Source organism: Notolepis coatsorum (assembly GCF_963971535.1).
Source record: "Notolepis coatsorum genome assembly, chromosome: 19".
In the NCBI taxonomy this organism is placed as follows: Eukaryota; Metazoa; Chordata; class Actinopteri; order Aulopiformes; family Paralepididae; genus Notolepis; species Notolepis coatsorum.
This window is the reverse complement of record NC_140183.1, coordinates 20,781,041-20,797,953: the sequence shown is the minus strand read 5'-3', so window position 1 is coordinate 20,797,953 and position 16,913 is coordinate 20,781,041. Positions and strand designations below refer to the sequence as shown.

The following is a 16,913-nucleotide window of genomic DNA, read 5'->3' as shown; positions in this document are numbered from 1 at the left end:
CACACACACATTATGTACACACACGAACACGAACACTGTGACTCTCATACAGTAACTTAATACTCTGATGTATTGTTTATAATTGATGTGTGTGTTAAAAATAGATGGTGGTGTTAAAGCTGAAGTGTCCTATAGAGGCCAGAGGCAGGATGCAGCTTGGCCTGCTGGTGTGTTTAATGGAAACACTACTGGGGCAAAATGTTTTTTTCTCATGGTTTGCGACTTGTAGACCGTAGTCACCTTCGTGGAGGTTTGAGCAGGGGACGTTTTAGTGAGCGGGGGACGTTTTAGTGAGCAGGGGACGTTTTAGTGAGCGGGGGACGTTTTAGTGAGCAGGGGACGTTTTAGTGAGCGGGGGACGTTTTAGTGAGCAGGGGACGTTTTAGTGAGCAGGGGACGTTTTAGTGAGCGGGGGACGTTTTAGTGAGCGGGGGACGTTTTAGTGAGCAGGGGACGTTTTAGTGAGCAGGGGACGTTTTAGTGAGCAGGGGACGTTTTAGTGAGCGGGGGACGTTTTAGTGAGCAGGGGACGTTTTAGTGAGCGGGGGACGTTTTAGTGAGCGGGGGACGTTTTAGTGAGCAGGGGACGTTTTAGTGAGTGCGCACGCCAAGGTCACGTTGCTGCTTCTAGCGAGGAGGACAATAAGGTAGCAGATTAATCTCGCCTGTCTCTGCATCTCCCAAAACCATCGCCTCCAAGGCCATTGTCTCGCTTTCACTTGCAAAATGTTAACAACACTCCTGGTCTGACCGCCCTCCTCCTCCTCCTCCTCCTCCTCCTCCTCCTCCTCCTCCTCCTCCTCCTCCTCCTCCTCCTCCTCCTCCTCCTCATGTTAACAACACTCCTGGTCTGCCCGTCCTCCTCCTCCTCCTCCTCCTCCTCCTCCTCCTCCTCCTCCTCCTCCTCCTCATGTTAACAACACTCCCGGTCTGCCCGCCCTCCTCCTCCTCCTCCTCCTCCTCCTCCTCCTCCTCCTCATGTTAACAACACTCCCGGTCTGCCCGTCCTCCTCCTCCTCCTCCTCCTCCTCCTCCTCCTCCTCCACCTCCTCCTCCTCCTCCTCATGTTAACAACACTCCCGGTCTGCCCCTCCTCCTCCTCCTCCTCCTCCTCCTCCTCGCACCACAGCCACTCCTTCAGCTACAGCAACACACAGGCAGGTGTGACGTCTGCTGCCGCAGCCTGTCGTTGTGCTTGTTGTTCTGCTGTGACACCAGGCTGCGTGTGGAACATGTGGCACATCGTAGCAGAGTCAACACAGGTCCGCTGCTCGTTTATTTACAGCCATAGACCTAGTTTTCACAATGTACTGTTCAAAGCAGTACACTGTACAAATACACAGCAGTACACTGTACAATACACAGCAGTACACAGTATAAATACACATGGGTACACTGTACGAATACACAGCAGTACACAGTATAAATACACATGGGTACACTGTACGAATACACATCAGTACACTGTCAAATACACATCAGTACACTGTCAAATACACAGCAGTACACTGTACAAATACACATGGGTACACTGTACGAATACACAGCAGTACACTGTACAAATACACAGCAGTACACAGTATAAATACACATGGGTACACTGTACGAATACACATCAGTACACTGTCAAATACACATCAGTACACTGTACAAATACACATGGGTACACTGTAAAATACACATCAGTACACTATACAAATACACAGCAGTACACTGTACGAATACACATCAGTACACTATAAAATACACATCAGTACACTATACAAATACACAGCAGTACACTGTACAAATACACAGCAGTACACTATACAAATACACATCAGTACACTGTACAATACACAGCAGTACACAGTATAAATACACATGGGTACACTGTACAATACACAGTAGTACACAGTATAAATACACATGGGTACACTGTACGAATACACAGCAGTACACTGTCAAATACACATCAGTACACTGTCAAATACACAGCAGTACACTGTACAAATACACAGCAGTACACTGTACAAATACACATGGGTACACTGTAAAATACACATCAGTACACTATACAAATACACAGCAGTACACTGTACGAATACACATCAGTACACTATAAAATACACATCAGTACACTATACAAATACACAGCAGTACACTGTACGAATACACATCAGTACACTATAAAATACACATCAGTACACTATATACAAATACACAGCAGTACACTATACAAATACACAGCAGTACACTGTACAATACACAGCAGTACACTGTACAAATACACATGGGTACACTGTACGAATACACATCAGTACACTGTCAAATACACAGCAGTACACTGTCAAATACACAGCAGTACACTATACAAATACACAGCAGTACACTGTACAAATACACATGGGTACACTATAAAATACACATCAGTACACTATACAAATACACAGCAGTACACTGTACGAATACACATCAGTACACTATAAAATACACATCAGTACACTATATACAAATACACAGCAGTACACTATACAAATACACAGCAGTACACTATACAAATACACAGCAGTACACTGTACAATACACAGCAGTACACTGTACAAATACACATGGGTACACTGTACGAATACACATCAGTACACTGTCAAATACACAGCAGTACACTGTCAAATACACAGCAGTACACTGTCAAATACACAGCAGTACACTGTGCACATGACTGGCTGGTAGCAGCACGGTGTCAGCCACAGACCCGCTGAAGCTGACAGGGGTTAAATGCCTTGCTCCAGGGCAGAGGGCACATTGTGTGTGTGCGCGCGCGTGTGTGTGTGTTTGATGTGTGTCTAAATGCACAGTGTTTCAGTCAAGATACTGGAGTTTGCTTGTGTGTCATTGCTTTATGTTTGAGAGAATCGGTCACATTGTTTCACACATGGTTTCCTGGTTGTCTGTGATGATGATAGATATGTCAGGGTGTCTGGGTGTTAGGGTGTCTGTGTGTCTGGGTGTCTGGGTGTTAGGGTGTCTGTGTGTCTGGGTGTCTGTGATGATGATACACATGGTTATATTTCGTATAGCATCGCGTCCCGCTCTGAGCCTTACGAGATACTCATATCTCCTGTGATACCTAATGTATCTCCCACGAACAAAAACACATGCACCCCACCTGTATGGGGCCCCGCCCCTTATGGTGGCCACCGCCCATATAACCATGACCCTGGTCATGAAACACCCTTCCTCTATTTTCGTCCCAGCGTGTTGGATGCGTGCACCATACGAGCTAGCGGAATGAAAAGATTAAGGAAGATTAATAATGTTCGGCCTGGCGAGTGGCTGGTGGGCTGTTAAGGCTTGTACCGCCACGGTATGGAATTGGCAACGATTAGAACTGTGTTCGAATTGGTGTTTTTTCTATTAAAAAAAATTGTGTCTGGTGGAGGGGCCTTGGGGCCAGCCGACGTCGACACATCGCGCGAGGTTGTTGGCGTTATTAGCTTTGACCCAGCCGCAAGCTATAACCGCTCAGGGTTCCCCTCTCCGCAGGGGATTTTGGTCTTCTGCTGGAGCGCGGGCGGTATTGTCCTAGGCCCTACACCGCCTCACACCGCGCAGCCAGAAGAAGAGAGAGCACGGCCTCGTCAGCGGCGATGACGGGGCCCTCGACAGGCGGCCATGTTTCCCCCGCCAGTGGTGCCCTGGTTGGAGAATCGACAGGGTATCGCGAGGCCGACAGTCTTGGCGGCCGAGGGATCGGCCATTTTGGGTGATTTCGGTGTTGGTAAACCACTCCGTCGTCATTTTGCCGCGAGCAGCCCGCTCCCCGTTCAATCCTCTCTCTGGTATCCCCAGAAGCGGGGCTCTGAGCGTTCTCCTTTGGCTGCGGGCCGCGAACCTTCATTGAAGCGTATGCGGCCCCATTCTTCGCTTCTCATGGAGACAGGGGCTGACACCCAGTTGATGGCTGAGCCTGGGTCTGTCCGTGAGAATGTTGTGCTGTCAAGCGGCTCCCACACCTTGAACTGTGTTGGTTGAGCCTGGTGTTACGTCTGTCAACTTAAGTGTTGTCAGCAGGGGGGCTCGAAACCTTTTGAGGCACACAGTGCGGGCTTCCCCGGCCTCGCCTTCGCCAGGCCAGGTATCATGTTGGTGCTCCCACTCCTGGAATATTGGCAAGTGGTCGCAGCTCACATGGTTTGGGGTGGTAGTGATATCACTGCAGGGCTACGGTGTGTAGGAACCCATGGGGGCCTTACACCTTGCATGTCCGGCTGCAGAACAACTCCTTCAGCATGTTCTGGAGGGGTGTTCAGTGGGGGGGCTTTTTTGATCGGAAGCCCCCCGTATCAGACAGGCCCTTTTCTGTCGGGGTTCCCCCTTGGGTGCGATTGCCTCGTGGGTGGTGTCAGGGTCAGGTGTTCCGACACGGAACGCGCTCCTCGCACGATTCCAGGGTTGTCTTCGCACAGCGGGGGGGACCGGGCCAACTATCTACAGTTCCTGGCGGACCTGCGCCACGTGACGGCGGGTGCGTTGGGAGTGTCGTCACATATGACTACGGCAGTACCATATGTCGAGGTAGATGGAGAGAATGGTGAGGCGGGGACTTGTGTTTACACAACCCCACCCGTTTTCAGGTTTGGTACAGACCCTGTTGTCGGGGTCTCCAGCAGGGACAGCTCTGGTCGACGAGATCCAATCTCTGTGGACGAAGCAAGCCATCGTCGTGGCGTTCTCCTCCCGGTGTTCTCTGCCCGAGAAGTCGGGAGGGAGGGGTGTAAGACCCAGGCTGGACTTGTCCCATGGGAAGGTTCAGCATTTTTTTTGGATCGTCTCCTACCTGTTGAACACTGTCAGGTGGGGGTCTGGTTCTCCTCCATAGACCTGTAGGATGCGTATGCGCATCCCCGATCTTCCATCCTAGGGCTTACCTACGCTTCCTTTGCAGGGTTAGCGTATGAGTACCAGAGGCTGCCGTTCGGTTTTCTCTGGCTCCCCGCATCTTCACCAAGTGCGTGGAGGCCGCACTGGGGCCTCTGCGTCATCCGGGGTTACGGAGTGTTCTGCCCTGATGACGTTCTGGTCCTTCGCGGTCAAGGTGGATCGTCAGGTCTCGTACCAGGCAGGTCTCTACCAGCCTGGGGTTGCTGTAGACTGGATGTAGAGTATTCCTCTTCCCAGTCAACGGTTGGAGGGCTATGGGCATCCATCTCGGAGCGTGTTGTCAACACGCTCGGGAGGTTCCGTCCTAGGACGGTTACGGCGCTGTCTCACGTCGCGTTTTCACCGACGCCTCCCTCGCTGGTGATGCGTCGGGCCAACGCAGTAGGGGGCAGCTGGCAAACCATGCTGCCCGGTCTGCGCTACGTTCAATGTGTTGGTGTTGAAAGCGGTCCTTCTGGTCCACAAATGGTGTTGATCAGGACGGACGATACGACGTCAGTGTCGTGTATCGACAGACAGGGAGGAGTACGCTCCCCCTGTCTGCACCAGGCGGCGGGCGGCTGGCTATGGGCGTCCTCCATCTGCGCGGCCTAAGGGCTCCCCACATCCCCGGCAGGGAGAATGTGGGTGCAGGTGTACTGTCGCGGGGCGGCCCTCATCCTGACGGGTGAGGATTGCGTCTGGACATGGCCAGGCAGGTCTGGGACCGATGCCGTGCCGCCAGGGATTCTTCCCCATACATCTGTTAGGTCAGTTGTTGGGACGGGTACGTTGAGGGGCGCAGGTTCTTGATCCTGATGGTGTTACCATCTGGAATGCGCATGCTCCCTCCACTGTCGCGCTTACGCGGGCAGATGACGTATGTTCCAAGTGTGGTGTAAGGCGGGGGGCCAGGACTCAGTCTCCTGCCCCCTGGTTGCTGTCCTTAGTTACCTCCAGTCTCTCCTTGATAGACTGTCGGCTTCGACGGTGAGGGTATATGCAGCAGCTATATCCTCCTATCATGAGGGGTTTGAGGGGATGTCTTGTTCAGCCACCCTCTTGTGAAGCGTTTCCTGCTTGGCGCTCGACGCGTTAAGCCGGTGCAACGCTCCTTGGCTCCGACTTGGGATCTTCAATTGGTCCTCGGTCGGTTGTCCTTGGCCCCGTTTGAGCCGCTCGAGCGGGCGCCGTTGGGACAGCTGTCCTTCAGGACCGCGTTCCTTCTGGCTGTCACTTCCGCTAAACGCGTAGGTGAGCTCTGTGCTCTCTCGGTACGTCCAGAGTGCCTGTCTTTTCGGACCGATTGCGGTGTCACTCTGCGACCTAATCCTGCTTTCGTGCCTGAGAATATCCGGAGTTCCTTCCGCTCCCGGGATATTGTGGTTCAGGCGTTTCGTCCTCCTTCTCACACTGGTGAGTTAGATGCGGGCCTTCACCTGTCATGTCCAGTCCGTGCTTGGGGATTTACCTCAGCCGTACTCAGGATTTCAGGGTTACCGACCAGCTTTTTGTCTGTTACGGTGGGGCTCGTGCTGGTAAGGCACTGTCGGAGCAGCGCCTGTCCCATTGGTTGTGCGAGGGTGTTACCCTCTGCTACACGCTGGCTGGGCAGGATCCCCCTGGGGGCGTCAGGGCGCACTCCACTCGTGGGGTGGCTGCCTCTGCCGCTCTCCTGGGTGGGGCCTCGGTGGAGGCCATCTGTGCTGCAGCTTCATGGTCCTCCCCGGGCTCCTTTGTAAGGTTTTTCCTCATGGACATGACCGGGGGTTCTGTCTCCCAGGCGGTTCTGGGGTCTGTGGCCTTTCCTGCTTCCCGTCCTTTGGTCGGGTAGCAGGAGTGTATGGGTATGGGCCGCAGTGTGTTGAGTCACACGTGGTTCCGCCTTTACGGTGTGTTCAAGGGGTTCTGGCTCCCTCTTGTTCGCATTCAGGTGGAGTTGACTGCGCCCCCCCTTCGTTAGGAAGGATGGGGTGACAGGGCTCCCCGCACCCCTTGATGTGGGCTTACGGGTCCTCAGGGGGTACATCTGTCGGGTCTTGCGCCCGTTCTTCCCCATTATCTCGTAAGGCCCAGAGCGGGACGCGATGCTATACGAAATATAACGATAGGTTATGTAGATAACCTAGTTATATTAGTATTGGCTAAGCGTCCCGCTCTGCGCGCCCTGAGTTCCCTCTTGAGGGATCTTTTTCTGGGACGGGTTTTGGCGAGGAAGGGTGTTTCATGACCAGGGTCATGGTTATATGGGCGGTGGCCACCATAAGGGGCGGGGCCCCATACAGGTGGGGTGCATGTGTTTTTGTTCGTGGGAGATACATTAGGTATCACAGGAGATATGAGTATCTCGTAAGGCTCAGAGCGGGACGCTTAGCCAATACTAATATAACTAGGTTATCTACATAACCTATCGTTTCCTGGTTGTCTGTGATGATACACATGGTTTCCTGGTTATCTGTGATGATACACATGGTGTCCTGGTTATCTGTGATGATACACAGGGTTTCCTGGTGGTCTGTGATGATACACAGGGTTTCCTGGTGGTCTGTGATGATACACAGGGTTGGTGTAAATGTGAGAAGTGTGGATACGCTAGCAACACTTCTCACTGTTGACTTCATCTATGATAAGAAGGAAAGTCATGTACTGGTCATGTACAGGTCACAAATAGGGTCATAACTCTGGGTGTCTGGGTGTCTGAGTGTCTGGGTGTCTGAGTGTCTGGGTGTCTGGGTGTCTGGGTGTCTGGGTGTCTGTGTGTCTGGGTGTCTGGGTGTCAGGGTGTCAGGGTGTCTGGGTGTCTGGGTGTCAGGGTGTCTGGGTGTCTGGGTGTCTGGGTGTCAAAGTTTCATGGTGTCTGTGTGTCTGGGTGTCTGGGTGTCTGGGTGTCTGGGTGTCAGGGTGTCTGGGTGTCTGGGTGTCTCGGTGTCTGGGTGTCAGGGTGTCTGGGTGTCTGGGTGTCAGGGTGTCTGGGTGTCTGGGTGTCTGGGTGTCTCGGTGTCTGGGTGTCAGGGTGTCTGGGTGTCTGGGTGTCTGGGTGTCTGGGTGTCTGGGTGTCTGGGTGTCTCGGTGTCTGGGTGTCAGGGTGTCTGGGTGTCAGGGTGTCTGGGTGTCAAAGTTTCATGGTGTCTGGGTGTCTGGGTGTCTGAGTGTCTGGGTGTCAGGGTGTCTGGGTGTTTATAACAGGTGCTGTATAGGTGCTCTATATGTGCTTTATAGGTGCTTTATAACAGGTGCTCTATATGTGCTTTATAGGTGCTTTATATGTGCTTTATAGGTGCTTTATAACAGGTGCTGTATAGGTGCTCTATATGTGCTTTATAGGTGCTTTATAACAGGTGCTGTATAGGTGCTCTATATGTGCTTTATAGGTGCTTTATAACAGGTGCTGTATAGGTGCTCTATATGTGCTTTATAGGTGCTTTATAACAGGTGCTGTATAGGTGCTTTATAGGTGCTTTATATGTGCTTTATAGGTGCTTTATAACAGGTGCTGTATAGGTGTTCTATGTGATGTGATCTGGTGTTGCAGCTTTGGCAACAAGCAATCAAACGAACGCACACACGCAAACACACATACGCACACATACACACTAACACACACACACACACACACACACACACACACACACACACACACACACACCAACACACACACCAACACACACACACACACACACACACACACACACACGCACACACACACACACACACACACACACACACACACACACACACACACACACACACACACACACACACACACACACACCAACACCGCACAGTAGTTTACATCAGAACTATTCAATTAAGATAAGTAGACAGCTCAGCAGTGTCAGTACCGGCTCTGACTTTGAGTCAACCTGAGATAGAACCACGTTCTCCCCAGTGGGAGGGGCCACTGTCAGTGGAGGCCCAACCTTGAACCCAACACAAGGACTACTTACTGCGAGCAGGGACCCCATCATCATCTGTCAGTGATGACAAGATAAGAGACGAACTAGATCAGTGATGGACCACAGATAACAGACAATGACGCGACCCTCCCACCCCGCAGGTATGAACCCCTTCCACCCCAGAACCTCTCAGATAATAGAGGAGGAGTTGGGAGAGAGAGGGGCGGGTGAGTGGGGGAAAACGAGATGCCTCTGTGTAGACACACATTAATACTTTCATGTACTAGACACAAATTAATACCTTCATGTACTAGACACAAATTAATACCTTCATGTACTAGACACAAATTAATACCTTCATGTACTAGACACAAATTAATACCTTCATGTACTAGACACAAATTAATACCTTCATGTAGACACAAATTAATACCTTCATGTAGACACAAATTAATACCTTCATGTAGACACAAATTAATACCTTCATGTAGACACAAATTAATACCTTCACGTAGAGACAAATTAATACCTTCATGTAGACACAAATTAATACCTTCATGTAGACACAAATGAATACCTTCATGTAGACACAAATTAATACCTTCATGTAGACACAAATTAATACCTTCATGTACTAGACACAAATTAATACCTTCATGTAGACACAAATTAATACCTTCACGTAGAGACAAATTAATACCTTCATGTACTAGACACAAATTAATACCTTCACGTAGACACAAATTAATACCTTCGTGTACTAGACACAAATTAATACCTTCATGTAGACACAAATTAATACCTTCATGTACTAGACACAAATTAATACCTTCATGTAGACACAAATTAATACCTTCATGTAGACACAAATTAATACCTTCACGTAGAGACAAATTAATACCTTCATGTAGACACAAATTAATACCTTCATGTAGACACAAATTAATACCTTCATGTACTAGACACAAATTAATACCTTCATGTAGACACAAATTAATACCTTCATGTACTAGACACAAATTAATACCTTCATGTAGAGAAAAAATTAAGCTCTGAGCTTGTCTAGGGCCCCCCAACCTCTTCTAGACCTCTACCTCCTCTAGACCTCTACCTCCTCTAGACCTCTACCTCCTCTACCTCCTCTAGACATCTACCTCCTCTAGACCTCTAGACCTCTACCTCCTCTAGACCTCTACCTCCTCTAGACCTCTAGACCTCTACCTCCTCTAGACCTCTACCTCCTCTAGACCTCTACCTCCTCTAGACCTCTACCTCCTCTAGACCTCTAGACATATATCTCTTCTAGACCTCTACCTCCTCTAGACCTCTAGACCTATATCTCTTCTAGACCTCTACCTCCTCTAGACCTCTAGACCTCTATCTCTTCTAGACATCTACCTCCTCTAGACCTCTAGACCTCTACTTCTTCTAGACTTCTACCTCCTCTAGACTTCTACTTCTTCTAGACCTCTACCTCCTTTAGATGTCTACCTCCTCTAGACCTCTACCTCCTCTAGACCTCTATCTCTTCTAGACCTCTACCTCCTCTACCTCCTCTAGACCTCTATCTCTTCTAGACCTCTACCTCCTCTAGACCTCTATCTCTTCTAGACATCTACCTCATCTAGACCTCTATCTCTTCTAGACCTCTACCTCCTCTACCTCCTCTAGACCTCTATCTCTTCTAGACATCTACCTCATCTAGACCTCTAGACCTCTATCTCTTCTAGACCTCTATCTCTTCTAGACCTCTATATCTTCTAGACCTCTACCTCCTCTAGACCTCTATCTCTTCTAGACCTATATCTCATCTAGACCTCTACCTCCTCTAGACCTCTACCTCCTCTAGACCTCTACCTCTTCTAGACTTCTACCTCCTCTAGACTTCTACCTCTTCTAGACCTCTACCTCCTCTAGACCTCTACCTCTTCTAGACTTCTACCTCTTCTAGACTTCTACCTCCTCTAGACCTCTACCTCTTCTAGACCCCTACCTCATCTAGACATCTACCTCCCCTAGACTTCTACATCTTCTAGACCTCTACCTCCTCTAGACCTCTACCTCCTCTAGACCTCTACCTCCTCTAGACATCTACCTCCTCTAGACTTCTACCTCTTCTAGACCTCTACCTCCTCTAGACCTCTACCTCTTCTAGACTTCTACCTCCTCTAGACTTCTACCTCTTCTAGACCTCTACCTCCTCTAGACCTCTACCTCTTCTAGACTTCTACCTCCTCTAGACCTCTACCTCCTCTAGACCTCTACCTCATCTAGACTTCTACCTCTTCTAGACCTCTACTTACTACTTACCTAAACTAAAGGATTTAGTTAATTGTGTTGTGACAAGGTGAGTGTAGTGCTGAGGATGCCTCTGTCTACATGCAGAGCCCCAGGCCGTCCTGGTCCAACCCAGTTTATACTGGTCCAACCCAGTTTATACTGGTCCAACCCAGTTTATACTGGTCCAACCCAGTCCGTCCTGGTCCAACCCAGTTTATACTGGTACAACCCAGTTTGTCCTGGTCCAACCCAGTCCGTCCTGGTCCAACTCAGTTTGTCCTGGTCCAATCCAGTTTATACTGGTCCAACCCAGTCCGTCCTGGTCCAACCCAGTTTATACTGGTACAACCCAGTTTGTCCTGGTCCAACCCAGTCCGTCCTGGTCCAACCCAGTCCGTCCTGGTCCAACCCAGTCCGTACTGGTCCAACCCAGTCCGTCCTGGTCCAACCCAGTCCGTACTGGTCCAACCCAGTCAGTCCTGGTCCAACCCAGTCCGTCCTGGTCCAACCCAGTCCGTCCTGGTCCAACCCAGTCTGTCCTGGTCCAACTCAGTCTGTCCTGGTCCAACCCAGTCCATCCAGGTCCAACCGACCCGGCCTGGCGCTGTTCCTGTGTACATCCAGCCCCTGAGGGGTTATTTTGGGCAGCAGGGATTATTAAAGCATCCTCTGACTTACCCTCCGCTTTGTTATTACCTCCTGCTCTCTCTCTCTCTCTCTCTCTATCTCTCACTATCTCTCTCCCTGTCTCACGCTCTCTCTCTCTCTCTCTCAGTTTGAGGGATCGGTAGTGCCTTGCTCAAGGGTACTCTGAGAGGCATGCTGTCACCACCCCCCCCCCCTCCCTCCCCTCCCAGGTCCCAGTCCTGAGTCCTCTTTCTCTCCTTCCTCCCTCCATCTCTCTCTCTTACACTGTCTTTCTCTCTCTCTGGCTGGTGTTATACTGCTGCCTCTATCTGTCTCTCTCTCTGTGTCTCTCTCTCTGTGTCTCTCTCTCTCTGTGTGTCTCTCTCTCTCTCTCTCTCTCTCTCTCTCTCTCTCTCTCTCTCTCTCTCTCTCTCTCTCTCTCTCTCTCTCTCTCAGCTTGTTCACTGGGATGAAAAACGCATACTTAGCAGAACCAGGAAGGAAATGTGAATGTGTGTGTGTTCCTGAGTTTGTGAGTGTGTTTGTGAGGAGAGAGAGACATGGAGAAAGGAAGAGAGGGGATATATATACAGTATACTGTGTATATATATATATATATAATGCAAAAGAGGGATGATGGAAGCGTTTTGTGAACGCCATGTCTTCCAGGGCAGGCAAGCAGCACACTAGGCTGGTTACAATAGACTGTGCTGGTTGTGAATCTCACTATGTTCTGGTTGTGAATAATAGCAGGATGAATCTCAATATGTTCTGGTTGTGAATAATAGCAGGATGAATCTCACTATGTTCTGGTTGTGAATAATAGCAGGATGAATCTCACTATGTTCTGGTTGTGAATAATAGCAGGATGAATCTCACTATGTTCTGGTTGTGAATAATAGCAGGATGAATCTCACTATGTTCTGGTTGTGAATAATAGCAGGATGAATCTCACTATGTTCTGGTTGTGAATAATAGCAGGATGAATCTCACTATGTTCTGGTTGTGAATAATAGCAGGATGAATCTCACTATGTTCTGGTTGTGAATAATAGCAGGATGAATCTCACTATGTTCTCCTCACATAGCCCCTTGTCACCAGGAACACTTCTGCAAGGCTACATGCTACATGCTACATGCTACATGCACAGCACAACATCTCCATGGATATTCCTCCAAGCTAAGCTGCTCTTTAGAATGGTGTGTGTGTGTATGTGTGTGTGTTTGTGTGCGTGCATGCATGCGTGTGTGTGTGTGTTGTATGACACTGCACAAATAGCATACCCTCTTGTTTACTTTCATTTCATGGCATCTTGATTTTATCTGATTGTGTGCGTATTTGCATATATTAATGTATGTATGTTTGTATGTATTTGTGTATGTTGTTTCTGTGTGAGTTTGGGTGTGTGTATAGTGTGTGTGTGTGTGTGTGTGTGTGTGTGTGTGTGCGCACGTGTGTGTGTGTATACTGTACAGGTACAGTATGTGACTGTACTATAATATGGTGCAGGAGTGCTTTTCTGATAATAATAATATAACCAGTTAAAGGCCATGGTATAGTTAATATAACCAGTTAAAGGTCATGGTATTAGAGCTGCCGCGGTATCGGTATTACCGCGGTATCGCTGTTACATCATGCCCACCGCAGAGTTGGGCTGAATACCGCATCACCGCTGTTTTTTATAATAATAATAAAGTACCCTGCTCTCGTTGGGCTTGCGGCTCTGCAGATATACCCTACTTCTCTGTCGAGGTTCCAAGCGACCCTATTGGGTACCAGAAAAGTCACATGAAACACTGCAGACCACTGATTGGTCAGAAGAGATACGCGTCACACGTTGGAGCGTCTTGCAGTGCTTTTACTTCCTGAATGTCAGCCATTGATCAGAGCTCACAGTCACAACACGGCTAATACGTTAGCTCCCACCGGAGACCGGAGTGGATTACCGTCGCTCCTCAGGGAACGAGGCATAATGATTTTACTGCAACGAAATGTTATAATAAAAGCCCTTCGTTCTATACACTTGTCTGATTGAAAACTTTATTAACAGACCGCAGAATGGGTACAACTCGGCACGCTCTGAGCAAAGAAAGGAACTGAGATATGAATTGAGTAACGCTTGCCTTGCTATGGTCCGGTAAATACGCTGATGTTATTGAACGTGTAACTATATAACGTTAATGCCACAAAACGAATGCCTTTGTAATCATAAGTAGTAATGTTATAATAATAATAAGAAGAAAGGGTCGGGGGGGTAACCGGCGGGCGCGCCGCTACCACCCCTGCCCGCGACACAGAGGGGAGAATTCGAATCCGTGTTTCACTTTTAATAACGAATGCGTGCTTGCCGAATCCCAAACAATATTCATGCTGCAAAGTCATCCTCTAAAGATAGACATTTAGACTAGAGGCAGGCTATATGCTATAAAGAGTAGACTACAAAAAAAAATGCATTCAAATTTTTATTTTTTTGTGTCTGTGTGTGTGCGGTAATAATATTTCGCAAATTTGTGCGGTAAGGAAAACATCAATACCGCGGCAGCTCTACATGGTATAGTTAATATAACCAGTTAAAGGCCATGGTATAGTTAATATAAAGGTTACTCTGGATACCAGATGTCATTATAATGTCTGTCTGTCTGTCTGTCTGTCTGTCTGTCTGTCTGTCTGTCTGTCTGTCTGTCTGTCTGTCTGTCTGTCTGTCTGTCTGTCTGTCTGTCTGTCTGTCTGTCTGTCTGTCTGTCTGTCTGTCTGTCTGTCTGTCTGTCTGTCTGTCTGTCTGTCTGTCTGTCTGTCTGTCTGTCTGTCTGTCTGTCTGTCTGTCTGTCTGTCTGTCTGTCTGTCTGTCTGTCTGTCTGTCTGTCTGTCTGTCTGTCTGTCTGTCTGTCTGTCTGTCTGTCTGTCTGTCTGTCTGTCTGTCTGTCTGTCTGTCTGTCTGTCTGTCTGTCTGTCTGTCTGTCTGTCTGTCTGTCTGTCTGTCTGTCTGTCTGTCTGTCTGTCTGTCTGTCTGTCTGTCTGTCTGTCTGTCTGTCTGTCTGTCTGTCTGTCTGTCTGTCTGTCTGTCTGTCTGTCTGTCTGTCTGTCTGTCTGTCTGTCTGTCTGTCTGTCTGTCTGTCTGTCTGTCTGTCTGTCTGTCTGTCTGTCTGTCTGTCTGTCTGTCTGTCTGTCTGTCTGTCTGTCTGTCTGTCTGTCTGTCTGTCTGTCTGTCTGTCTGTCTGTCTGTCTGTCTGTCTGTCTGTCTGTCTGTCTGTCTGTCTGTCTGTCTGTCTGTCTGTCTGTCTGTCTGTCTGTCTGTCTGTCTGTCTGTCTGTCTGTCTGTCTGTCTGTCTGTCTGTCTGTCTGTCTGTCTGTCTGTCTGTCTGTCTGTCTGTCTGTCTGTCTGTCTGTCTGTCTGTCTGTCTGTCTGTCTGTCTGTCTGTCTGTCTGTCTGTCTGTCTGTCTGTCTGTCTGTCTGTCTGTCTGTCTGTCTGTCTGTCTGTCTGTCTGTCTGTCTGTCTGTCTGTCTGTCTGTCTGTCTGTCTGTCTGTCTGTCTGTCTGTCTGTCTGTCTGTCTGTCTGTCTGTCTGTCTGTCTGTCTGTCTGTCTGTCTGTCTGTCTGTCTGTCTGTCTGTCTGTCTGTCTGTCTGTCTGTCTGTCTGTCTGTCTGTCTGTCTGTCTGTCTGTCTGTCTGTCTGTCTGTCTGTCTGTCTGTCTGTCTGTCTGTCTGTCTGTCTGTCTGTCTGTCTGTCTGTCTGTCTGTCTGTCTGTCTGTCTGTCTGTCTGTCTGTCTGTCTGTCTGTCTGTCTGTCTGTCTGTCTGTCTGTCTGTCTGTCTGTCTGTCTGTCTGTCTGTCTGTCTGTCTGTCTGTCTGTCTGTCTGTCTGTCTGTCTGTCTGTCTGTCTGTCTGTCTGTCTGTCTGTCTGTCTGGAAAACATATCGTCTGTGTTGAAGAGGCGGTGAGGTCACATCACACGTGTCTTCTGATTGGCCCAAAACATTAATATTCAAAAAAGAATAATGGCCCATTCTCTCCTGAGAACACACACACACACACACACACACACACACACACACACACACACACACACACACACACACACACACACACACACACACACACACACACACACACACACACAGACACACAGACACACACACACACACACACACACACACACACACACACATGCACACACACACACAGACACACACAGACACACACAGACACACACACACACACACACATATGCACACACACACACACACAGACACACACAGACACACACAGACACACACACACACACACACACACACGCACGCGCGCACGCGTGCACACTGCCCTGTTCAAGCATAAGTCAATAAGCAGCATGAGTACAGAAGGGGCTCCTTCTCTCTCAGATTACCCCAGTGAACTGTCTGGCTGCCTCTCCTCTCCAATGAGGTGTTTGCTCTATTAAACTCCAGCTGTGGCAGCCGTGTGTGTGTGTGAGTGTGTGTGTGTGTGTGTGTGTGTGTGTGTGTGTGTGTGTGTGGGCGGTTTTCAGAGTATGAAAAAATGTAAAGATGTTCCCCATGTCCGCTGGAACCTGTCCCTGCAGGGAGGAACCCGGCGAGCCGCCCTGCTGTGTAGCTAATCTTAATGTTCTGTTGGGGCCTGGCCTACATAGAGACGTTCCTGCTATAGCTGCAGAGGCTGAGCTGGACCTCTACCTCCTCTAGACCTCTAGACCTCTACCTCCTCTAGACCTCTACCTCCTCTAGACATCTACCTCCTCTAGACCTCTAGACCTCTACCTCCTCTAGACCTCTACCTCCTCTAGACCTCTACCTCCTCTAGACCTCTAGACATCTACCTCCTCTAGACCTCTACATCCTCTAGACCTCTAGACCTCTACCTCCTCTAGACCTCTACCTCCTTTAGACCTCTACCTCCTCTAGACCTCTAGACCTCTACCTCCTCTAGACCTCTACCTCCTCTACCTCCTCTAGACCTCTACCTCCTCTAGACCTCTACCTCCTTTAGACCTCTAGACCTCTACCTCCTCTAGACCTCTAGACCTCTACCTCCTCTAGACCTCTACCTCCTCTAGACCTCTACCTCATCTAGACCTCTAGACCTCTACCTCCTCTAGACCTCTACCTCCTCTAGACCTCTACCTCCTCTAGACCTCTACCTCCTCTAGACCTCTACCTCCTCTACCTCCTCTAGACCTCTACCTCCTCTAGACC

General features: G+C 49.2%; 1 protein-coding gene across 1 annotated transcript in view; it reads left to right on the top strand.

Annotated features, from left to right (window-relative positions):
* Positions 1 to 1,064: 1,064 nt before the first annotated feature.
* Positions 1,065 to 16,913, top strand: part of rims2a (regulating synaptic membrane exocytosis 2a) — a gene marked incomplete at both ends in the record, with an annotated part of 193,252 nt that continues 177,403 nt past the window's right edge. The window contains one exon of the mRNA XM_084336575.1: positions 1,065 to 1,161. Within this exon, the coding sequence (XP_084192701.1) occupies positions 1,065 to 1,161 (97 nt within the window). The remainder of the gene's footprint in view (positions 1,162 to 16,913) is intronic.